This window comes from Quercus lobata, chromosome 8 (assembly GCF_001633185.2).
Source record: "Quercus lobata isolate SW786 chromosome 8, ValleyOak3.0 Primary Assembly, whole genome shotgun sequence".
Taxonomy (NCBI): domain Eukaryota; kingdom Viridiplantae; phylum Streptophyta; class Magnoliopsida; order Fagales; family Fagaceae; genus Quercus; species Quercus lobata.
This window is the reverse complement of record NC_044911.1, coordinates 23,795,447-23,821,032: the sequence shown is the minus strand read 5'-3', so window position 1 is coordinate 23,821,032 and position 25,586 is coordinate 23,795,447. Positions and strand designations below refer to the sequence as shown.

General features: G+C 33.6%; 2 protein-coding genes across 2 annotated transcripts; both read left to right on the top strand.

The window, feature by feature from the left end:
• Positions 1-1,133: 1,133 nt before the first annotated feature.
• Positions 1,134-12,682, top strand: LOC115956639. Its single transcript, XM_031074955.1, has 8 exons — positions 1,134-1,222; positions 1,423-1,461; positions 1,573-1,634; positions 2,610-2,785; positions 2,931-3,472; positions 3,827-3,920; positions 11,472-12,007; positions 12,495-12,682. Exons 1-8 carry the CDS (start codon positions 1,207-1,209, stop codon positions 12,680-12,682), a joined length of 1,653 nt encoding a protein of 550 aa, XP_030930815.1. The 5' UTR covers positions 1,134-1,206.
• Positions 12,683-12,727: 45 nt separating this feature from the next.
• LOC115956638 lies at positions 12,728-14,155 on the top strand. The gene has a single exon (XM_031074954.1). The coding sequence runs from the start codon at positions 12,728-12,730 to the stop codon at positions 14,153-14,155; it is 1,428 nt and encodes a 475-aa protein (XP_030930814.1).
• The last annotated feature ends 11,431 nt before the right edge of the window (positions 14,156-25,586 follow it).

Sequence of the window (25,586 nt, the reverse complement as noted above, 5' to 3'; positions counted from 1 at the left end):
AAGAGACACGGTAGTCTCATTTATACATGGAATTTCTTCTAACCAAGTTAAAAAAGTGACGAACGAAAATATGTTCTGGTTTGTTAGCTTGTCTACATGCAGAATTTTGCTAGACTTAACTGCCAGAGATGAAGAATACCGTGAATTACATTGGAAATGGTGGGTTTATATGCTCCCCCTTTAAATGAAAAGGTATGTAAGATATGCTCTTTATGAGTTTATATAAATGGCATCCCCTTTGAGTTTAATCATAATTTGAAAAAGTGTGGACTTAATTGATGCATTTATATAAAGCTTAAGGGGAATGTCATTTATATAAACCTTTAATCCATCGTGTTTATTTACAAATAATAAAATCCTCACTTATCTTTCGGGAATGTCCTTTATATAAACCTTTATTCCATTGTGATTATTTGCAAAAATAAAATCCTCACTTTTCTTTCTCTAAAAAACACAGATAAACGTTTATATCCTTTTTTATTTATGGAACGTTTATATTCTTTTTTTTTTTTTGGTTGAGGAAGTAACGTTTATATATATATATATATATATATATATTTCGATACAACGTTTATATTCTTGATTGTTAAAAAAAAAAAAAAATTAAGGCCATATAAATTGGTACAATTTGTGCCACAACTGTTCATGACTGTAAATAATGAAGAAAAAATAGTAAGTCTATATAAAGGTGACAGACAATAATCACAGTTTGACATATTAAATAGTTGTGGCAATTTTCTCAAAAAAAAAAAAAAAAAAATAGTTATGGCAATTTATGTGATACTGGTGCTACTCATTTTTTTTTTTTTTTTAAACGTTAATACTTTATAGAGAAGATGGTGGAATTTAGCCAAAGAAAAACAGGACAGGCCACCTCCTTGGCTTTGACCATAGGCTGAGACCTCGGTTCAATGCATTATACAGGCCACGACCATATCACCAAATCCATGATGCTAATGAACAAATTATAACATTTTATTTTATTATTTAATGCGCTAAATTCTTTTTGGTTCTTATTTATTCACGCAACTTACTAATAATAACCCCTCACCACGTTAAGCCGTATGTAAAAATAGTAGGAGTACGTATCTTTAGCATTTTCATAACCAGAAAGCAGAAGGAACAAAAGACAAAAATCAGTAACCGAATCAATCGTCGTGTACGTTTTTCAACTTCTGTTCTGCCAAAACCAAACTGCAACCGGCTATGCAAAACAAAACAAGTGCGTGCATCCTCTTCACATTGCGACATTCTTTTCTAATTTATAAAATATTACTTCATTTCCCGAATAACCAATCAACACATTTCATCTTTTTGTCTCATTGATTATCTCACTCCCTGCTCTGCTCTTATACTTATAATGTCCCCACAAACTCATCCTCCTCACTCCTTACTCTGAGTTATTTTTGTTTAAGCTTGAAGTCATGGAAAACGGTAGCTCTTTTTCTGATCAGAAATCAGGTACTTATTCATTCTCTTCTTGTTTTCTTCTTTTGTGGGTAATTTCTGATTTGTATGATTATGGTAACCCATATAGATTTGTGTTGCTTTTATGTCATTTTTGTTGTGAAGATTCATTGGAGGCTGGAAATGGCAGTGGATTTAAAGTTCATGTGTTCTCATCATCATCTGAGGTGAGAATTTTCATCACTTGATACTATACACTATTATCTTTTTTTTTCTGGGGTTTTTAATGCTTCTGCTCTTTATTTATTATTATTTCGATGTCAGTCTTTTAAATTTATTCATTTCTAGCACAAAAATATTATCTTGCATAGTTTTAGGATAATGATAAAATACTCCCACATTTATACATATATTATATATATAGTGTGTGTTTCAGTAATTGGGAGTTTATAAAAGAAGGAAAGAAAAAGAAATAAACATATAGTTTTATTATTATAAAATGACAAATCTCATTTTCCCCCTCCCTAATGATCTGCTAGGATTAGTGGTTATAAATTGTTAATGGGTTCAATTGGCTGAAATATAAAAACTGCGGAATAAGAGAATGAATATATTGGCATTGGTGATTGATCGAATCAAAGAATCTCTATTTTAGACATAAAAACATTTCATGTACAATTGAGGCGAGTGAAAATGGATGTGACTATATACATCAAAGCTTTAATTTGGATGAATACTATATTTTTGGGTGGTAAATACTAATTTTGGGTCCTGAAAATGTATAAGATTCCGCACATGTGAAGGCAGAAATTGCACTAGTCTACATCTAGTATATGGGATAGTTGCTCTGTAAGGGAGGTGGTGTATTTGTAGCTAAATAATTTTGACTATAGTGTTTAAAAAAAAGGGATTTTTTATTTTATTTTAAATTTAGAGAATTAAAAATGATATTCTCACTAGTAGTGGCTTAACAATTGTAAATTTTGGTCATGTAACAGAATTTTGAGGATGTTACCTTTGTCCCAACTGGTGTGGTTTTCTCTAGAAATTTTAAATATCTAATTTTAAGTTGGGAATGCAATTTTTCTGGTTCCAAAAGTATTCACCATGGTGAAACTAGCGCTAGATTCAACTTCATTCCCAACGATTAACAGTTTATTGGAAATGTTTCTCAACTTTTTATTTGTCACATACTGAATCAGTTGCTTGAAAAGCTGCATGAGAATTGGAGTTCAGTGAAAAAGCAACCATATCCAGCAATGTATTCCAGCACATTTGGAGGAATTATTCTTGATCCAGCCATGATGGTAATTCCAATTGATGATCACATGGTTCATCGGGGGCATGGTGTGTTTGACACAGCTATTATATTAAATGGGTAAGCATGATGTAGTTCTATTTGACACATCTCTGTTAAGTTCTTAGTCTAATGCAATCCTAAGCTTCTCTGTAAACCGTCGTTTTCTCTTATCACATTCGAGTACAGTCAGAGCCCTAATTATTGATTATTTTGATTCCTGCAGATACCTCTATGAGCTGGATGCTCACTTGGATCGTTTCCTCAGATCGGCTTCAAATGCAAGGATTTTGTCTCCCTTTCCTCGGTCAGCTCTTCGAAGCATTCTTGTGCAGCTGAGTGCAGCATCTCAGTGCAAGAAAGGAACTCTGAGGTACTGGTTAAGTGCTGGTCCTGGAGATTTCTTGCTTTCACCTGCAGGATGCCCAACATCTGCATTCTATGCTGTAGTCATAGATGACAACTTTTCTCAGTGCAAAGAAGGGGTGAAAGTGGTGACATCCACTGTCCCCATGAAGGCACCTCAATTTGCAACAATGAAGAATGTAAACTACCTCCCTAATGTCCTTTCAAAGATGGAAGCTGAGGAGAAGGGAGCATTTGCTTCTATTTGGGTTGATGAGGAAGGTTATATTGCTGAAGGCCCAAATGTAAATGTTGCTTTTATCATTCATGTAAGGAGCTTCTCTCCTGTGCAAGATGAAGGAACTCTGAGTGGGTGCACTGCGAAGTGCTGGCTTCTCCTTGGAGATTTCTTGGCTTTCACCTGTCTAGGATGATGTGAGAAATACTGCATTTAACTGTAGTCATAGATGGAAGCACTTTTCTGCTGCTGAAGAATGAAAGTGTTTGTGGACAGCACGCTACCTGTATTGCCAATCATCAGTTGGGATGAACAAGGCCCATTGGAGATGGATAAGATTCTTCATTCATAGAGTCTAGATGCATTTTGGATTCTTGCTACTAGAGATCATTCAAGGAACATCCCCCCCCCCCCCTCTACTGAATTTTCTTGTATAATATGATACATGGTATATAAAAAAACTGTATAGTTTCCGTTTATAGGAGTAGCCAATGGGCATTTGTTGTCTAAGGACTTTTATATTTGCTATATTCTTACAGGGAAAGTGGGAGAATTAACAATGGCACTCTCGGATCTGCTTTGGGATGATATGGTAGCTGGACCTGAAGTACAGAGGATACCTGTTCCCTACGTGTAGTCAAACCCAAGTAAATCAAATTATAGAGGCTGAACTGAGAGTGGTTTCATCTTGTGCTCATTAGTCTAGTTGTTGCATGTTTTAGCAAAGGCATTCTTCATATCTGCCTTTAAAAAAAAAAGAAGTGTTTGTTTTCTGTATAAAATGTGAAGAAGTCTTGAATAAAACACTGGATTAGGCATCTTTGCCTTCTTGGAAATGACAATGGGAAGCAATTATCAAGGGGACGGAGGGAGATTTCATTTAAATAGACCCCAGAATTAAGGGTCATTGTAAAAAAATGTAAAACTAAGATGGATTTTTTTTTTTTTTTTTAATAAAAAAAAGCTTTATAAAATACTCGGAATTCGACATGTAAAAGTCTTTTACAAGAAAGTTTTACTTGTTGCTTGCTTGCTAAGGAATTTAGTGATTTCCTTCTATAATTATGGCTTGCTCCCAGGTAATTGAGCTCTTGTAGATTACTTGTAATTTTCTTTTAAACTTATATCTTCTAAGTTGACACTTCAACGTTGTTGTGGTGCAAACTAGAGAGAAGTGATATATCCAGAAATTTGTTTTTAGCAGGCTTAATTTATTTTTATTAATTCTGCTATTATATAATCAGTTTTGTTGTAACAGGCTTCGTGATGAGAAGTAACACACATTGATATTCAGCTGGTAAGCATTACATTGCGTTTTCTAGTTTCTAGCCAGCTGAAAAGTTAGTATCAACATTTTAATCAACAGGTGACAAGTTCTTTCTGAACCCAAGGGGTAGGGGGGATGGCATAAATTAAAGAAATTTAGAATTCAAGAATAAAAAATATGCTAAAATTGAAGATTAAGTATACCATGAAAAATAAAACTAGTATCCATTCAATGTCAATAAAATAAAATACACAAAATATTTGCTTCTTTATACATTCTAAATCAACAATTACCAAATTTGAATTTGATGTTCTTTTAAATTATGAAAACAACCTATGTTGTTTCTGCACTAAATTTTGAAGTAATTTCTTTCAATGCACAAAGTCAAATAGTCCTTTAGAAAATCATGTTTTATTTTTATCCCAAAGTTTAATTTTGATATTATTTAGGATTTAAAGTTCTAAATGTTGTGGTTGCAGTAGATAAATAAGAAGAGTAATAAGATACAAGTGCTTTGGAAACGTGCATGCGCAAACACACATATAAGGCGAGAAACTAATTTAAAATATAAATAAAGAGTAATCTTTCTTAAATAATAGTTTCTTTTTTCTTTTTTCTTTTGGTTTGCCCTTAATTTTTTGTTGATTAAGAAAATATATTATTTTCCCTAAAGGATCATAGCTACTTAAAATACCAAGAAGTGTAGAAAATAATTTTTTTAAAACATTTTATTTTTAAAAAGTCTTCATTTAGAGGAGGGTTACAAGTTATAGACTAACTTACTATACTTTTTTTCAAAGCCTTTTTGAACTAATTGAATTTTTGAGAAGATAAATTTAAAATATCTTAGTGTTTCCAATTGATATATTTAAAGTTCAAACCCTTCCTCCCCCAATTATCAAAATATAAACAAATAAATATATATAAATATATATATAAAATAAGTGTGGGTTTGGATTCACGTCCGCGTCCATGTTTGGTTCTTCAACGCCTTTTTAGCTTTTTTTTTTTTTTTTTAGTTCCAGCCGCAGTTGTTGACCAATTCTCCCGTGAACAGTGCACCCGTGCACTATTTATGGGACCCACAAACTTTACTTTTCATCAACTTTTTTATTAAAAATGGGTCCCACAGCACTATTCACACATTTAAAAATTATTTTGCTACAGTGTTTTTAGTTTCAATAAAATAAATTCTATCCAAATGGACCCTAAAAGAAGAAGATAAAAGTGGGGTGGCCGTGGGGTGATCATGGTGGCCAACATGGACAATGACAATTAAAAAAGGAAAAAAAAATGACTTTAAGAATTTAAGAGGGGGGAGGTGATTGTCAACAATCTGTCTTTTTCTGAGAAATCTCTCAGTGGAGTTGTGGAGGTAGAAAAATTAGTCTCATAATTGAGATAAAAAGTCCATTCATCTTCTCTTTTTCAAATATATTCAGTTAGTGCATTTGAATTAAATAGTTTGATTGTTGTGTAAGGGTAATATTTTATGTGGTTGTCATATCTTATAGATAAAACAACTTTATATGTGATTGAGTGTTAGTTTTTGATGTGTTTAAGAAGACTATGAGGCTATAATAAGTGGTATTATTGTATACACAACATTGCTAAAAAAACTATTCAAGAAAATATGAAATTGTAGGTCTCGATATTTTCTTGATACCTGTCGATCTATCGTGAGTTAATAAACCTCGACTCCTGCTCGACACCTTTCCATCTATCTAGCCTCAGGTAATTTGAATAGAAAATTCAATTTTCAACCTATAATGACTTGGCTTCTTAGTGATTCATGTACTAGGGTTCCATAGCATATAAAAGAGATATTTTATAGCTGTTGATAGAGACAGAGAGACGCACGTATAACAAGAGTTGCTACAATATTTGTGTACCTAGAGTTTTGTGCCAAGCTACTTCTAATTCATCCAAGCGTGAATTGAAGAACTCTATAAAGCTAAAACAATAAAAAAAAATATAAAAAAAATAAAAAAAAAAGGTTGTTGTAGAGTCAGTCATGGAGAGGGAGATTTGTGCAAATGAAAAGTCTTCTACATTCCAAGCACGGACTGAAGAACTCTGCAAAGTTACCAAAAAAGAGTTGTTGTGGAGTTAGTCATGGATAGGGAGATTCATGCAAATGAGAAATTTTCTATAAGATCAAGTTCAATTGAGAATTAGAGTTGAGACTAGTATAGCTTAATACGTTTTACTGTAGGTAGGTATTTCGGGATAGGCATGTAGGGTAAGATTCCTTATACTTGTAAACATTTTTTCTTATTAGTGGATTTTTCATGAGTGGTGACTTGAAATTCACCCGGTGGTATTTTGCCTAAGAGGATAATTCCCCATAGTGATCAAACTTATTTTCTGTTGTACTCTATTTAGTTTGGTGATTTGATTGTACCTTAATCTAATTTGCATGTAATTTGACTAATTAATCAACTTGGGTAATTGAATTAATTAAATGTGGTCGATATATAACCTGCACTTTGAGTTGTAATGTCTGCAATATAAGATATTTGCATCTATTACTATTCAAAATTGTTGCAATTCATGCATAGTATGAAACTTTTTCTCCAAAAAAAAAAGTTTAGATTCTATGCAGCGCGTATATGTCATATACATCTAGACCATGTTGCATGGACACAACGATTTTGGCCAAGTATCCGTGTCCAACACGGGTACTGGTAAGACCCCTAAAATCTATACCCGACGAGTGTTCTCCTTTTTTCTTTTTTTTTGAAAAAAATCTGGGTACGTCGTAGACACAGTCGTGACACACCAGAATCTCCCAAACACAGCAAAACTTAAAAATAAGAGAGAGAGAGAGAGAGAGAGAGAGAGAGAGAGAGAACAAGATTTGGACCAACACCTCTCTCTTTCCCTCAGTTCTTTGATTTGATTTGTGCGGTGTGCCTTTTTGGAGTAGATCGGTGACAACCGAACCCCCTTCGGCATTCGGCGACCCCAAAGCTCCTTCTCTCTCACTCTGCCATTTCTCTTTTTACAAGTTTTAGGTTCTCTGTCTTTTGGGCTTTCGACTCTTTCTTTCTCTGTTTCTTTTTTCTTTTCTTTTAGTTTTTTTTTTTTTTTAGTTTTTTGTTTTATCTATCTTATGGGTTTAGTAATGGAACAAAAATTGTATTTTGGATAACATTTTTATAGTGTTATTGTACTTATTTGCTGTTATTACTTAATTTAAATCCTAAAATAAACATAAATTGTCTAAAAATATTTAAAAATATACCTATATATATTAATTAATTAATTAATTAATTGTCGTACCACCGACGTGTCATACCCTTATTTTTTAAGAATTGCCATACCTCGTACCTATATCTGTATTGTACTCGTACCTTTGTCGGTGTCCATGCAACCTAGCATCTAAATTTAGTATATAATATTAGTCTCAAATAAATCATAGAAATGCAACCTTATTTTCCGCACCTAAATAATCTAGTTCAGTGAGTTTTAAGCTTCTTCTTTTTCTTCTTTCTTTTTTCTTTTTTTTTTAAATAAATAAAAAATAAAAAATTTCGCTGTCAACCTTAATGTTTATGAAACTGAGATTTTCGATCTGAATTTCAAAACCCTTTTATTCCATGGTACATCTGCATAACAAATATATTAAAACATGAAATCAATTGATCTCCACAGGATTCATGTGGTATGGAATTGAGCTAGCAAAAGGATACAAAATCATTTGGGGTACCAGTTCCACATGGAGATATATAGCAGGAGTATGAAACAATATTTGCTGAAATTCACCAGCATGAGATATTTTTCTTGAATAATCTCGTAATGAAACATAGAAACAAGCTTATTTTATGGATTGAAAAAACAATATATCAATAAATTGTACTTAAAGAAAAAGCTAATCAAGATCACACTATCGCTCTTCTCTAAAAAAAAAAAAAAAAAAAAGATCACACTATCGCATAAGTTTTCAAATTTGTGAAGTAATACTATCCTTATTGAATGCGACCATTTTTTTCAAACTTATAAACTAACTATTACATTAACTTGCTAAATGAAGTACTTTTTATTATAAAATTTAATATTTTTCTTGAATAATCTCATAATGAAACATAGAAACAAGCTTATTTTATGGATTGAAAAAACAATATATCAATAAATTGTACTTAAAGAAAAAGCTAATCAAGATCACACTATCGCTCCTCTTAAAAAAAAAATAGAGATCACACTATCGCATAAGTTTTCAAATTTGTGAAGTATAATACTATCCTTATTGAATGCGACCATTTTTTTCAAACTTATAAACTAAATATTACATTAACTTGCTAAATGAAGTACTTTTTATTATGAAATTTAATATACATCTCTGTAACAAAATGTTCATAATAAATTCAACACTAAGGAAAAAAGTATCTGATTAAATATTATCTATTAAATCTCACTTTACTAAAGTAGAATACACAAAATAGGTCTTAATAAAAGAGAAATTTTATTATACTTAGAAAATTACACACTTTGCTATACTTATCACTTTTTGACTATTGTTTTCTTGCTTGCCTATACATTTGTTTCCAGTACTTTTTAGATGTTTGATACATAACATAGCTAGAAAGCCAATAGAGGAGGTTTTTTCCTTACTAAAATTCAACCACTCATGTGTTTTTTCATTCCATGATTATTCAAAACATATACAAAATACCTTAGTGAAGTCGGTGATAAATCTTACATACATAATTTAGTGAGGATATTAGAATATATAAAGCAAACTTTTAGCTCAATAACGAAAAAACAACCAGGTTGTGTCGTTGCAGGACGACTCCCAGCTCTCTTTTGCATCCTCGAGGAAAGAGCATAATTTTCCCAAAATCACCCATTCTAAAGATTGAGCTACTGATGTCACCTGCCTTAAATTCAGTAAATTTCCACGCATCCATCATCACTTCCATTTCTTCAAACTGGTGGAATACTCTATTCACTAGGGCAAATCGGATCTGGAGTTTCATGCACGCCCCTGCATAACCACAAACTCACATCAAAGAGTAAGAGAGAGAGAAGGAGAATATTAATATTTGCAAGATCTGGAAGTTCTCCAATGGAGATTTTATTTTCTTATAGGATGGTAATTTCATTTGTAGCAGGTGAGGGTTTTCTAGATGAGGTACGGTAGTATTTCTTTAAAATGCTCAAAATATAGACCGTTCAAAAGGCATCTTTCAGTTTCATTTATTTTTTCTTTCTCCAAAAATAAGTTTCATTTATTTTGTTGGGGCCACTCACGTCACATGTTTACTTTAGTCAAGCATCAAAGGTACGTCTTTTTGTGGTGGAGCACATGGAGTAATGACTTTTGCCGGCCATCTTTTGTGACTTTTAAAGGCACCAGCATGTATCTCTATCTCATGTCTTTTTTATTCTTTTCTTTTTTTTTCTTTTTTTTGGGTGGCCCAAAGTGCATTTGGTCACGAGCCAAACAAAGGGTAATTCTGAAAATTAAAAACATTATGTCTGTTTGAATACTGTTTATTTTGCTAAAAATTGAAAATAATTAAAAAATTACTATTCACGCGCATTGCATTGTTCACATGCCTAAATGCATTGTTCATGTGAACAATGCAAGAGGCGCTAAAAAAAAAAAAAAAAAAAAAAAAATGAAACGCAGGCACACATTGTGTCCATTTGGTTTGTTCACATTTTGCGTCTGCATTTTCTCTCTTTTGCATTTTTGGCCTTTTTTTTTTTTTTTTTTAAGTCCAACGCCTCTTGCACTGTTCATGGGACATGAACAGTGCATTCAGACTTATCTACAGTAACCTTTGTGTGAACAGTAATTCAGAAATTATTTTTTGGCAAAAATGCAAAACTGACCATCTAACTTTCACTTTTTTTCATTTCAGTTCTCTAACTTTCAGTTTTGTCAATTCAATGCTCTAACTTTCAATTTTTTTCAATTCAAGGCTCCGTTATAGATCTGTTATTGTTGTCGTTAAACACACCAAAACGACACCGTTTTCATGTGGTTTTTTTTTTTTTTTTTTTTTTTTTTTTTTTTTTTTTAATTTGGAAATAAAAGAAGAAGAAGAAGAAAACAATAAGGTCATTTCCTTTCCCCTGAATCAAAACAAAACATTAGAAGATTTCCAATCCCTAACTTTGAGAGAGAGAGAGAGAGAGAGACATTAAGTTCACTGGCGACTGAGTTCACCCCTGTAGACCTCGCCGCCCCTACTCGTTGTGTAAACCACCTCGCTGCTCTGCCTTGATTGAATCAGTGATGGGTGTGCTCTACCTTGCCTTACCGTAGCTCCTCCTCGCCTGTCCTCCACTTCTTTCCCAGCCACTTTGTAGGTATATTTTTGTAGCTTAATGACTAAACTAAACTAATTTGTATATAAATGGGTCATCTGCGTTGCCCCCCAACCAACACTTCTCTCATAAATACCTTCACCCAACAAAGAATAAGCACAAGAATAGTTTCTCTCATAAATACCTTCATCCAGCAAAGAATAAGCACAAGAATAGTTTTAGTGTGTTTTTTTTTGGGTATATGTAGTAGCACAATGAGTTGTGTGTTATATAAAGCTGGTGACTTTTTCTGTTGAAGATTTTTTTTTTTTTTTTTTTTTTTTTTTTGCATTTTGTTTGTTTATGTTGGACTTTGTTGACTGATAGGTGAGATTAAATGCGTTGGGATAATCTACTTTATATAAATTGTTTTTTTGGTCTGTTTGCTGAACATCTTCACATGCAATTTTATTGTTTCGAAACAATTTGGTCCCCACTTGGAGGAATTGTTTGTTGTGTGGGGTATTTAGATGTCAGCACTTTATTTTTATGTTGGGCTAATGGTGTGTGTGGGGTTACTTAACACTGACTTTGTCACTGTCTTTGTAGGCTAAAATACTTATGTTGTGTGCTGACTTTTTTTTATTTTAAACTTTCAGAGGGAAGATGATTGGTCAGAATTTTACATTAGTTCTTCACTACAATGGAGTATTGCACCACTCGGTTAAAAAGAGGAAGTATACAGGTGGCAAGGTGAAAGTTTATGATAATGTGGATTCGGATTGCTTTTCTGTACTAAAGGTTAAGAATTATTATGCGGAGTTAGGGGTATTGGATTATGTCCAATTTTATTATCTTGTGCCTGGGTTGGATCTTGACAATGGCCTAAGACATTTGTCTACTGATGGTGATACTCATGAATTATTTAAGTGTCTTGACCCCATTGATCCTAAAATAGACATTTATGTAGAACATGCAACCCCTGTTCAGAAACAATTGTTAGTCAAGGATGTCAGCATTGTTGATGCTGCAAATTTGGTTGGTTGTGGTGTTGGTGTGGAGGGTGTGGGTGTTGATGGCATTGATGGTGATTGTGATGATAATGAAATCGATGTGGAGAATGGGGATGTTGATGAAGTTGATGTTAAGGATGGGCATATGAGAATGGCGTTGTGGGAGATGTGGATTATGAGTGGTATGACTTTGACTATGATGACCCAGCCAACGAACAATTATATGAAATTACTGTGGATGACTACACAATTCAGCCCCCCATAACCCATAACAATCAGCCCTCACAAGAACTCACAAATGTCATCCATCCATTGTCATACCCACCTAATTTTGCAAACCAATCACTATCCCACCTAGATCTAGTTCCAACTCTTTTTAATTGGCCGTTGGATGAAATTCCAAGTGGATCCGACTATGCATCCTTGGACCAGTTGCATTCTCCCAACAATTTTGATGGTGAGCAAAAGAAAAAATTACCTAAATTCAGAAGTGAATACTTAAAGGATCCTAAGTTTTTGTTGGGGATGTCATTTAGGGACAACAAGAATTCAAAGAGTTTGCATGAGCTTACAAATTGATGCATGGATATGGCATCAAGTTGTCAAAGAATGAGAAGGCTAGGGTGAGGTATAAATGTGTTGAAGGTTGTCCTTGGAAAGTGTCTGCAGGTCTTGATAAGGAGGCAAACTTTCAGATTAGTGCGTTGTATGGTACTCATACATGCATTAGATCTTTCCATAGTAAGCAAGTTTCTGCACATTGGGTGGTAGAAAAGTATGTTGATCAATTTTGGACTAATATTGAATTTAAAGCTAAAGATTTGGTAGCTGCAGTGGGGTGGGATGTTACTATGTAGCTTGCCTTGTCGAAGGCATATAGAGCTAGAGACATTGCTAGAGGCATGGTAAGAGGGGACTTTTGTGAGCAATACACCAAGGTCAGATGCTATTGTGTGGAGTTGAGAAGATCTAACCCAGGTACCACAGCTAAAGTCACAGTTGTTGTCCCTGATCATAATTTCAAGAGGGTCTATGTGTGCTTAGTTGCATGTAAAGAAGGATTTGTTAGTCATTGTAGACCATTGATAAGCTTAGATGCTTGTCATTTGAAGGGTGTAGTTGCTGACCAACTTCTAGTAGCTATGGGTATAGATGGAAATGATGGTATGTACCCAATTGCTTATGCTGTTGCTGAGGCAGAAAATAAGGAGACTTGGACATGGTTTTTGGAGAATTTAATAGGTGATATAGGGCTTGTGAGAGACCATGGATGGTGCTTTATTTCAGACCAACAAAAAGGTTTACTTCCTGCTTTAGCTACTGTGGTCCCAGACGCATACAATAGATTTTGTGTGAGGCATTTGTTTGCTAACTTCAAGAAGAACTATCAAGGAAAGGAGTTAAAGGACTTGATGTGGAGGGCAGCTAAGGCATCAACAAGAGCATCATTTGAAAGTTATATGAATCAAATGGAAATAGTGAGCAAGGAAGCTTGTGATGATTTAAGAGGTAAGTCTCCGATGCAGTGGGCTAGGCACGCTTTTCCCTATTATCCAAAGTGTGATATGCTATTAAATAACTTTTGTGAGACTTTTAATTCGAAGATTGTGGAAGCAAGAGAAAAGCCCTTGGTCAATATGCTTGAAACCATTAGAAGATATCTCATGGTTAGGATCCGTAAGAATAGGGATTCAATGGCTAAGTATGAAGGCCTTATTTGTCACAAGATCCAGCAAAAATTAGAGAAATGTAAAGAGGCTAGCATTGATTGCACATTTATTTCGTCAGGTGGGGTGAGGTGGGAGGTGAATAGTGGTGGCAAGCGATTTGTGGTTGATGTGGAGAAACGTTCATGTGCTTGCAATTGCAGGGATTTGACTGGGATCCCTTGTAAACATGCAGTGCATGTAATAGGTTTCAGGAAAGAACGGGCTGAGGATTATGTGCATGACTTCTATAAGAAGGATACATATATTGCTTTATATTCGCATCTCATTCAGCCATGCAATGGTCCTGATTTGCGGCTGGAAGTAGATGGAGATGCAATACTTCCTCCAATCCATAAGATCCAGCGAGGGAGGCCTAAGATTGATAGAAGAAGAAAGGATAAAGATGAAGTTCATAACCCTTACAAGATGAAGAGGAATCAAACAAGTTTAAGATGTGCACATTGTCATCAATTGGGTCATAATAGAAGGGCCTGCAGGAGCAAACAAAGACCACCAGGAGTAGCAACTGCCAAGGGCAAAGGTAAGGCAGCAACTGACAAGGGTAAGGGCAAGGGCAAGGCAATAAGTAGCGGCAGAAAGAGGATATTTGAATTCATTTAAATTATTTCCTTAATGCAGCAAATTATGCACATTTCTAATGTTTTTCACATGCAAGTCGCCAGCACTAAAGAGCACTTCATGGGATTTAGAGTGCAAGTAGACAGTGCATTTAGCAGCCAACAAAGCAATGTATGTGTGACATGTATATATATATATATATATATAGAGAGAGAGAGAGAGAGAGAGAGAGAGAGAGAGAGAGAGCTAAGCAGCCAACAAAGTAACTTCCTTTGTTTATTTCAGTGACTTTGTTTATTTCAATGACTTTGATATGTTTCTAAATACTAAGCCTAAAACTGGTCCTTCAATATACTTTGTTTATATCACTGTATGTTGGATGTATATCAATAAAAATTTAACACCTAACCGAAGCTTGATGTTTATGAATTTTAATAAAATACCAATATGGCAACTAAATATATATATGTTTATTACTTTTATATCTTTTTGCTATCAACTTCTAATGTCTATATACTTTTCACATCCAGGCTATCAACATTGAGGGGAACTCGAAGAGATTTAGAGCAGGAGTTGGTGGTAGTCAACAAAGCTGCAAAAATTTTAATAGTCAACAAATTAGCAAAACTTAGTTACTTCTAGGAACAGTACTTCAAAACTTAAGCATGTAGTTTGTTATGTAATTGGCCAAACACGGCTATTATTTTTTGATATTATTGCCAAACTATTAAGGCAATTTAGTTTTTGAAGCAAGTAGGCAAGGTAGGGGTGGATTTGTTTCAATTTTTCTTATACATAGTTAAGGCTTGGTTTCCTTTAGCTCATGGTGGAATTGACCAGTTTGATTGATTTCTTGTGTTGTATGGAAGGTTTGTTCCATTTATGCATTTACAAGACAATTTGTTCCAAAGCCTATCTCCATTCTCTTTTGGAGGTTTGATATAGAAACCTGCAGTATCTCTCTGCTCAAATTTACAAATGTGATCATCCCAAGTGGGATTTGAAGCTTAATTCAATGAATTGAAAGTTCTTTAAATATTTTGTCCTATTTTCCTGAGAAAAAAGTAATGATTTCTTGACCACCCGGCTGTTGACACTTTATAAATGGCCCTGTCCCAAGTCAAAAGCAACACACATGCGAAATACTACCAAATAAACAATTGCTATGCCCATTTATTGTATGCTAGATACCTTGACTTTAAAATTACATCTACAAGGGGTGCAGCTTTCCCTTTTGCACATGCAATTACCAAAATCTTTGACTAAACAGATTATAGAAGAAGTTATGAGATCCTAGCAATATATGATTTGAAAGGAAAAGAGATCTTTCGATTATCACATAGCATTTTACATTCATTCATTTTTTTTTTATGGAAAGCATTTTACATTCATTCTTGATTGTTAATCTTACAGAAACAAGGATACAAATCTATTGTGCATTACAAAACCAACCCACCAGTTTTTTGAAATGGAAAACATTACAACAGAGGAAAATAAAACAAAAACAATTGCCCAAAAAAAAATAATAATGACACATCTTCATGATACATATGGAGATAATTTATATAAAAATTCTATAAGGAGAGCAAAATTCCTAAACCCAAAATTCTATAACACGTCCTGATTTAAACTATAAACAATTGCCTTTGAGTGCCAATCAAGTCTTCTGACTTAGTTGGCTTCCTCTCCCCACTTTTACCAATCAAGTCCTCATAGTCTTCATGGCACACCCATCACCGATTTAGAACACCCATCATCGATTTAGTTAAGGCAGAACAATGAGGTGGTTTACACAGCGAGAAGGAGCTACGGTAAGGTAAGGCAGAGCACACCCATCACCGATTCAGTCAAGTCAGAGCAGCGAAGTGGTTTACACGGCGAGCAGGGGCGGCGAGGTCTAGAGCAGGGGCGAACTCAGTTGTCGGTGAACTCAGTCTCTCTCAACTCAGTTGTCGGTGAACTCAGAACTCTCTCTCTCTCTCTCTCTCTCTCTCTCTCTCTCTCTCTCTCTCTCTCTCTCTCTCTCTCTCTCTCTCTCTCTCTCTCTCAAAGTTAGGGATTGGAAGTCTTCTAACATTTTGTTTTGATTCAGGGGAAGGGGATCAACGACGTCGTTCCCCTTATTGTTTTCTTTCTTTCTTTTTTTCTTATTTTCTTTTAATTCCGAATTTTAAAAATAAAAAAAATAAAAAAAAAAAACCACATGAAAACGGTGTCGTTTTGGTGTGTTTAATGGTAGCAGTAACAGATATATAACGGAGCCTTGAATTGAAAAAAATTGAAAGTTAGAGGACTGAATTGACAAAACTGAAAGTTAGAGGATTGAAATGAAAAAAATGTGAAAGTTAGAGGGTCAGTTTTGCATTTTTGTCTTTTTTTTTTTTATTGTTTTTAGTTTTCCATTTTCAATTTTCAGTAAAATAAGCGGTATCCAAATGCACACATTAATTTAGAAAATATTTTTTAAAATTTTTTATAAGAAAATAAAAGTTAACAATTTTTTGTATTTTTTTTAATGGTATATATATACACTGAAAGAAAATTCAATTAGATTTCAATTTGGAATTCAATTATAATCTAATTTTTCCCCACGTGTTTCATCTAATCTAAGTTTTTAAATTTTTGTATTAAGTGAGTCAATTCAGTGTAAAAATTTAATTTCAATTAGGGTTTAATTTTACATCACGTGTCCCATTTAATCTAAGTTTTTAAAATTTTGTACTAAATGATTTAATTTAGTGTAAAAACTATAAGTCCAATATAAATAAACCAAATGATTATGTTTTCTAACTCTATAAACCAAATGAGTTATTTTGTGTTATATTTAATAGAATTTCACATACAATATATATTGTATATATAGTATCCAATAATAATTTTCAAAATTATATACATAATAGCAATTTAATGAGAAACTTGGTATAACCAATATCTCTTGTAAAGAAGCTTGGCATAAACAAGATAGAGAAAAATAGAAGAAGATGGTGAGTATAAAGTATCTCTTGTAACAATTATACCAAGTCATCCATATAACAACTCAATGAGTGAATATTGTGTGAGACGTTGGTGGAATACACTTTGTCAAAAAAGTATAAAAATTAAATTACATAAAATTTACTCATTGGTTGTCAAATGGGTGACTTAGTATATATAATACTTTCTTGATAAAGAAAGAGAGAACAAAAATATTTCAAAAGATATTTTACATGAGTTTTTTAAGCTTTATGAGCTAATAAATGCTTATTGCACACTTTGATGTGTTTATTAGCTTTTTTTTTTTTTTTTTTTTCTCAAAGAACATATTGGCATATGTATTACAAAAGATAATAAATTATCTATAAACTATATTGGTTGCTCCTCTATTAGATTTGATTAATTATGTATTACAAGTTTTAGATGGGACTTTTTAAAGTTTTAATTGAAACTATCAACTACTCCATCTAGATACAATGTAAGGGTATTCATTTGCCAATATTCTCCTCACGGCCATTCTCATTTGAGTCAAAGTTTGCAAGTGCATCTCTTGCCCGACCCTCTTCAACCTTCTCTTCTTTAGACAAGTCCCATCTATGAACCTCTTTGAAAGACACATAGTGTGGAACACCTTGCGCTATGTCTCCCTAAAGCTCACAGTTTCACACACACCTCTCTTGGCTACCATTATTTCACACAAAGCCACATTTTGACCATTGGACTTTAAAAGTGCGACCTAGACCACCAGTTGTCAATACCAAATGCCTCTTTCTGTCCTTTAGACCCACTGCTTCCTCTAGCCCAACAGTGAGATCTTTCTTTGCTAACTCAAAAGAACCTGGGCCGTTACTCCCTTCTAGTAGTCCTAGTTTGGTCCTTTAATGGCCTTTTGGAACGGCCTTTTAGGTCCAGTTGTCAAAAATCCAAATATCAATAAATAAATAAAGAGTAATAGTAGTAGTGTATAGGTAGTAGCGCAAAACTTAGATACAGTTACTTAAGTTTTTTTTACTTGGATTTATTTTTTAAATTTTAGATACCAATCTAGTTAAATAATACAGCTAACACAATTTTCTTTTTATCTCTTCTAGATTCATAAGAAATAAAAACTCATTTAGAAAAGGCGTAAATGCTCTTTTCGTCCCTATATTTTGGGTCATTTCTATTTTGGTCCCTATATTTCTATTTTACCACTTTTAATCCCTAAACCAATTAACGCGTATTATTTTAGTCATTTCCGTCAGCTAACAAACGGAAATAGCTGACGTGGCTAACGGCACATTAAAATAATAATTAAAAAAAAATCTATTTTGACATTAAAAAATGCCACGTCAGCATCTAAATTAATTTTAATTAAATAAAAAAATTTTAAAAAAATTACAGATCTAAGAACATAAGAACTTGTTCTTCAATGTTCTTCTTAAATCAAGAAATAAACCCAAAATCAAAGAGCATGAACATCAAACCAACAGGAAAAAAAAAAAAAAAAAAAAAAAAAAAAAAAAAAAAAAAAAACATGAACATCACCAAATCAAAGAGCATCAACAAGAGCAAACACAGGAAAACCCACATGAAACCACACCCAAACCAAACCATCCAAAGAATAGAAACCCAGCAAAGCACCCAACTCATCCACTCCCAAACCAAACCATAATCAAAGAAATTTCGAATACCACAAGAAGTTAATAACTTAAAAAACAAAAAGAAATTTCAAAATACGAAATTCCCAGCAAACGCCAAAACCAAATCTCTAGCAAACCCCAAACCCTAAATGTCTAGAAACGATCACCGATCAAACCAACAACAACAACAAACCCTGCAATCCCAACCAACGAACCCAGTCGAACCCAACACCCACCAACAAGCTCTCTTCCACCCAGAAGGAATCGAACTGAGATTCCTATCAAAAAAGCTACGCGCTCTGGCCAGATTTTGGTATCGAGAAGACCGATAATGACATCGGAGCCAATAATGACAGAGGTCCTTGAACACGACGAGGATTAAGGGGTTTTTGCCGATCGTATTACCTTCGCTTTGCGTGAGAGAGGCAGAGAAGCCATCTCTTTCTCTAAACCCAGATCCGATCAAACCCAGTCAAACCCACCAACGATCACCGATCAAAGCCAAAGAGAAAGGCCAGATTCCAGCAAACCCAGTCGAACCCAGCACCCATCATCTCTTTCTCTAAACCCAGATCCAAAGAGAAAGCTAAAAGAGAGATAGAGATAGAGATTTTGATATGAGAGAGAGAGAGAGAGAGAGCTTTAGATGAAAGAGAGCTTCATTTTAGATGAGAGAGAGCATTAGTAAGTTGAATCTAGTGGATGAGCCATGACCAAAATGTTTTTATTTGGATTTCAAATAAAGTAAAATGTCGTTGCTGGGTTTGCTCTTTGATTCTAGGTTTGATGTCGTTGCTGGGTTTTTATATTCTTAGATTTGTAATTTTTTTTAAATTTTTTTTATTTAAAATTAATTTAGATGCTGACGTGGCATTTTTTAATATCAAAATAGATTTTTTAATTATTATTTTAATGTGCTGTCAGCCACGTCAGGTATTTCCGTTTGTTGTCTGACAGAAATGACTAAAATAACACGCGTTAATTGGTTTAGGGACTAAAAGTGGTAAAATAGAAATGTAGGGACCAAAATAGAAATGACCCCAAAATGTAGGGACGAAAAGAGCATTTACGCCTTTAGAAAACCATGAAAACCTCCTCTACTTCTCAATTCTCACCCTCAATCCTAAATTTCATATTTCTAAACTTTTGGAGTCACAACCTAGAGTTGTGACGAAGTTGACATGCCTTAAGCCATGAAGGGAAAATAGAAGAGGTAGCTTTTGATTTTGAGGTAGCTTTTGATTTCAAGGTCACTGGTGTGAGACAGTGTCGATTCGCTGACTTCAGCTAAAGCTACTAACTCCTTCATAGTCTCTTGCATCCATAAATTGATCAAACATGACAGTTTGTTTCCGTTATTCATGTTTGCTTTGCTCTGCTTTGCCCAAATACAAAGTACTTTGAATATACAGTCAACGTTGAGCCTTGCATTTCAAAACATCGTCTATGAAATATATCTAGATTCATATCACGAATTAGAAGTCTAAGCATAATCGACTTGAGGTTTGAGAAAAAAAATTTGCCCATTTCTTGATTTGGATTTAGAAGCATGAGATTGAAGGATTGAGGGTGAGAAGTGAGTATTGAGAAGTTGAAGAAGCTGAGGAATTAATGCATCTAGGAGGAAAAAGAAAATTATCAGATGGTGCTAACTTTAGTTAGTTGTAGTATTTAGCTAGACAATTGTCTTAAATTTAAAGAGGGAACCCAAGTAATAGTATCTAAGGTATTATATCTAAGTTTTAGCCTAGGTAGTAATATATGAGATGTGATATATATTGATGATGCACAAAAAATCGGTAAGTTGAATGCTCCGAGCTTCAATGGGCTTGTGGTTGCTTGAAATGCCTGAAAATAAAGAAGCACAAGATCAAAGGTGATTGGGGTGAATGGGCCAAGAACCCTCCGATGCTTAAGTTAGTTTTCTCTCTTGAACTCAGGAATTCCAACTCTATGAGTGGTGAGAACTTAACTTAATTTGATATGGCTGAGTCCTTTTATAGTGAGCTTTGGAGCGTTTACTTGTTAGTAACTTCCTCAACGTGGATGGAAGTTAGAAAGTTCAGACTTAACTTCTACAATTGCTATCAAAAGTTAAGAACTTAGTGGGAAGTTAGAGCGATGAATAATGATTTTGCTCCTACTTCAGAATAGTATAATGTGGTCTGAATTATGAGCTTTTGAATATAGATTTACTCGGAAAATTTTCTAAGTGTTGGGAAGTCATCCAGGTGACTTCATGCTGGACGACCTTCTTGCACTTGGTCAACCTTCCTAGTTTTGGACGACACTATGGACGAACTGGAGATGGTCCAATTTTTTTGGTTCACCATCATATATGATGTGAAATATGAATGCATATCATTTGGCTCAAGGTTTTAAGACATTCTAAAATTTTAGCATAAAAATGAGAATGAAAAATAAAAATTGACATATATACACATATTATGAATTTAAATGAAAATTTTATAGATTGAAATAACTTATATATATTAAGTTATTTATTTTATTATGTTCCAATTTAGTAGCATTTTTATTTATCTTAGTATGATTTCATAAAACATTATTAAAAAAACAAATTTAAAATTTAGTATTTAATATATAGTTTTTTTTTTTTCAATTTTACCCATGTTTTCTAGCAAAAATAACAAATAAGTAAATGAAGGAGAATATTTTATTATTATATTCCTTGAGTACTTAGCTTAAAAAGGAGCAAATATATATATATATATATATATATATATATATTTATTTATTTATTATTTATTTCTCTCATATAATTTAAATAATTTTTGTTTGTTTCGCATATAATAAACATACTTACATATTATATGACATAAGCTAATCATCCAAATTATAGATATATCTTAATAGATCCAAGAAAAAGAAATTAAGGATTATAAAAAAAAAAAATTTAAAAAGAAGAAGAAGAAGAGAAAATGTTGGTGTTTAATAACAAGTAGCAAAACAAGGAACTAAAAATATTAATTATAAATTTCATTGTAGTATATTATAACACATATTAAAGTTTAATTAAGTTGAAGTATTTTCGTAAAATATAATATGAAAAAAAACATTTGTTTTATATATAAATGGATACAAGACGGGTATGGGATCACTTGTCTTTGTCCTCACTTTTGGGAGGGTTCCTCCCCCGACCTTGACTCGCTTGCCTCGTGGGTTACCTACCATAGGCTAGAAAAACAAATACGAATTTACCAATGATCCCTAAAACTAGACGTGGCAAAACAAGTGAGTCGGGTTGAGTTAATTGGGTTGGCGAGTCAAATGGGTCACGGGTCAAAACAGGTCACGGGTCAAAACAGGTCATTTTTAAACGGGTCAATCGAGTTGCAGGTCGAGTTGGGTTTACCAGTATTTTTCAAACAATTTTCTTTTTCAATTACAAAAACAAATCAATGACAACTTGTTTAAAGAGAATGAATAAAATCAATTAAGCAAATGAATTGCACTTAATGCCATTTGTTAATATCTTTCCAATTCTGACAATTTTGAGCATGACAAAAATTATTTATAGTCATAAATTCATGATAAAAAAAGTCTTCAATGCTAATAGTACACTATCAAAATGCATATATAGAGTATATATAGAGTATAAACATATCTTTCATTCACAGTATTTTTCATACTTTATTGAAATGATAAGTTATGAGTGGTGGATAATCATTTTTCCATGCATTTATTATTGACATCACTTATTTTCTATCACTCACAAGCTGTCACCTCAACAAGTTGTGGAAAAAATTGTATTCCTAAACTTATTCAAATATTTTTACTGAATTTTTTAGTTATCCCTTAGAGATATACTAAGGGATAAGGATAAATAACATTTTGAAATTTCTTGAATGTGGATTAAAAAAATGTCTAAATATATGTTAGGGATTTGAGCCATGAACATTTTTATTGAAAATATCAAAAGTTATCAATTAAGCTAAAAGACTTTTAACCTTTGGAAACTATAGTTATTGACATCAAAAGGGATCAAGTAAGCTTGAAGAGGGCTATGAAAAACAGCTAAAATTTCATTTAAATTGTTTCTATTTTTTAAATAGATATAATAAAATTTCAATCTATAATATTTGGTCCATGTCTCCTAAATTGTTTGAGTTATACATTGGTTTGAATGTAAACAAAATTTGTAATAAATTGATAAAATTGCATTGCCGTTTAATCCTTTGAATGAATTTGTGAGTGTATCATGTAGTTGACTCAAGCTAACAATAAATAAATATAAAAGCTCCTTTTAGGTACCACAAAAGAAATAGTAACTCTTTGAAAACTATCTGCATATCAATAAATGGGCCAAGAGGTTCAACCATTCAAGCGACACTGTTGTTTGGATTAAGGGGTATAGAGAGGACTAAGGAGTAGAGTAGTACTGTTAGCTGAAAATTACTAATTTTCAGCTAACACTACTTTACTCCTCTACTCCTCAATCTAAATTAGCGCTTATTAGACATAAGGCTTCTTTTTATGCACCATTGAATAGTAACTCTTTAGAAACTAAAATTGGTCACATCAATGACGAGACCAACAAGACTTAAAGGAGGCCATTGGCCGACTACAGCTAGACCTAGTATTGAATGATATATATATATATATATATATTTTAATGGTTGTCTTGAGTCTTGACAGCCTTGTGTAACGTGTTGTCTTGTCTCATGTCTCATATCATGTTTGTGAAGCACTGAAGCTTAATTGTTTATAACTTTATATCTATAATATATTGATTATTAGTTTTGGTACTTTGTGCTTTATGCTTTATGCACCTAGTATCAAGATGTAGCTTAAATTTTTTTTAGAGAACTTTTTTAACGGGTCGGGTCGCAGGTTATCCAGGTCGGGTCACGTGTCAACCTGTTTTTGCTTCAGGTAAAAAAAATCAAGTTCAGGTCAGGTATTTTTTGGGTCGAGTCAGAAAATTTTGACCCGTATTACCATGTCTACCTAAAACCGAGTCACAACACTACCACATTCCAACAATAGAGTTAAGCCCCAGCAAAGCAATTGAATGGAGTAAAGGTCAATAGCTGGAGAGCAAATGCAACCACTGTTTTACCCTTTATCGCCTAGCTAGTTATAGTGGCTGATCTCCTTGGCTTGGGAAGCGTTCACATCAATAAGGCGAAAGTTGAGGTCAACAATGAGAGAGGAATTGATTGATGAAGTCAGTAGTCTTCTCTAAAACTTCTCTTAACTTAGTCTTTTTTTTTTTTTAATAAATGGTTTGGGTTTTGGGATGGGAGATAAATACCATCATTTGACCTGCCCTTGTTTTGGGTTTTGAGGAAAAAAAACCCACATCTGCAATAATCTCTCGGTGGGGTGACCATTATGTCAAGTTCGAGTTTAGTACTTGTAGGTTGGTTGCTTATGGCAATCCCATGTTTTATACTTAATATAAACCGCTTTTAGTTTTCTTAAAAAAAAAAAATGTTATAACACATGATTATTTTTTAAAAGAAATAGGTACTGATTGTATAACACATGATTACATAATGTTATAATATGCTTATTATTAACTATAAATATAACAATAAGAAATATAAATTCATGTCTTTTAACTTGCTTCACCTTCCCTTAAACTCTTATTCTTCCTATAACTAACTAGTGGTTTCTCTGCTGCTTTGAGAGTGTCAGGGGCGAAGAAGTTTCCTTTCTGACAAATGAGATTTATGTTGGGTTAGGGGGTCTAAATCGAAACTTGACTATGGGCTTGATGCATGGCCCAAAAGCTATCAGTGAAGATCCAAAGAGTTCATTGTATTTTATGCCTTGGGCCTAGATTGAGACCGGCAAGAGTGGACCATAAACAATCCCTACAGCAGACACATTAGCATGGTTAAAAAACATATTGTAAGAAATAGTCCAGCAGTAAAATGTTTCTGCAGAAAATGACCTAGCGGTAAGGTGTTTCTGTAGAAAACAGCCCAGCATTAAAGTAAGATAAAATAGGATAAACCTCCAACTGTTAGCTATTTCACAGATTAAGGAAATATCGACACTTTCAAACGCATCATCGCTCTGGAGAAGAGTCTTCTAATACAACAATATGAGGGAAAAATTTTATAGTAATAGTTACATCATAACCATCAATAGTAAATGAATACGTAAATATCATGGGTTCAATCATAACAAATAATGAGGAAAACTTAGTGTGAGATGAAGGGAGAGAGAGAGATCCTAGCTAGCGTAGCAAGATCATTATGGTGCCAAGACATGCTCGTGAATATAGTGAGTATGAGGAACATTTCAAATAGTATGAGTAGTAAGAGAGAGTGTGTATAGTAAAACTACTGGGGGTAGATAAGTGTTTATGAGTAGAGCTAGGAAGAGTGTTTGTGAGTTAGGAGCTGGGGAACTTAGTTTCTAAGCTTGAAATTAAGAACTCAGTTTTTTTCAGAGCTTAGAGAAGGATTAAATAGAGAAGTTAAGGAAGAACTCCTTTTTCTTGGTGTATATCTTAGTGTCCTCTTTGAAGCATTAATGGAGAGTTCCATTTATATTTTGGGTTTTAGGAGGTAATCAGCAAATAATCTCTACTAAATCTTTCTCAATCTTCAGAAAATCCTTAAAGAATCATTCCTAGGATTTTAGCTAACAGTGGTAAGCTCAACTTTTAGAAGGTTCTTGCTATTTTGGGTAATAACAGCTGAGATTCTGACTTAGCATTGAATGCTGATTGGCCTTGGCTTATGGGATTAAAGCATGCTTTAGGCTAATGATCTTGGTTATGCTGCTGCTAGAATGAGAGCTCCCTAGGGCAAATTGTATCACTCCAAGCCAGGTGTCAACCTTGGAGCCCTTGCTGGGAACTTTGCTGGGATCCCCTTGGTGCCCACTAAACCACATTTCCC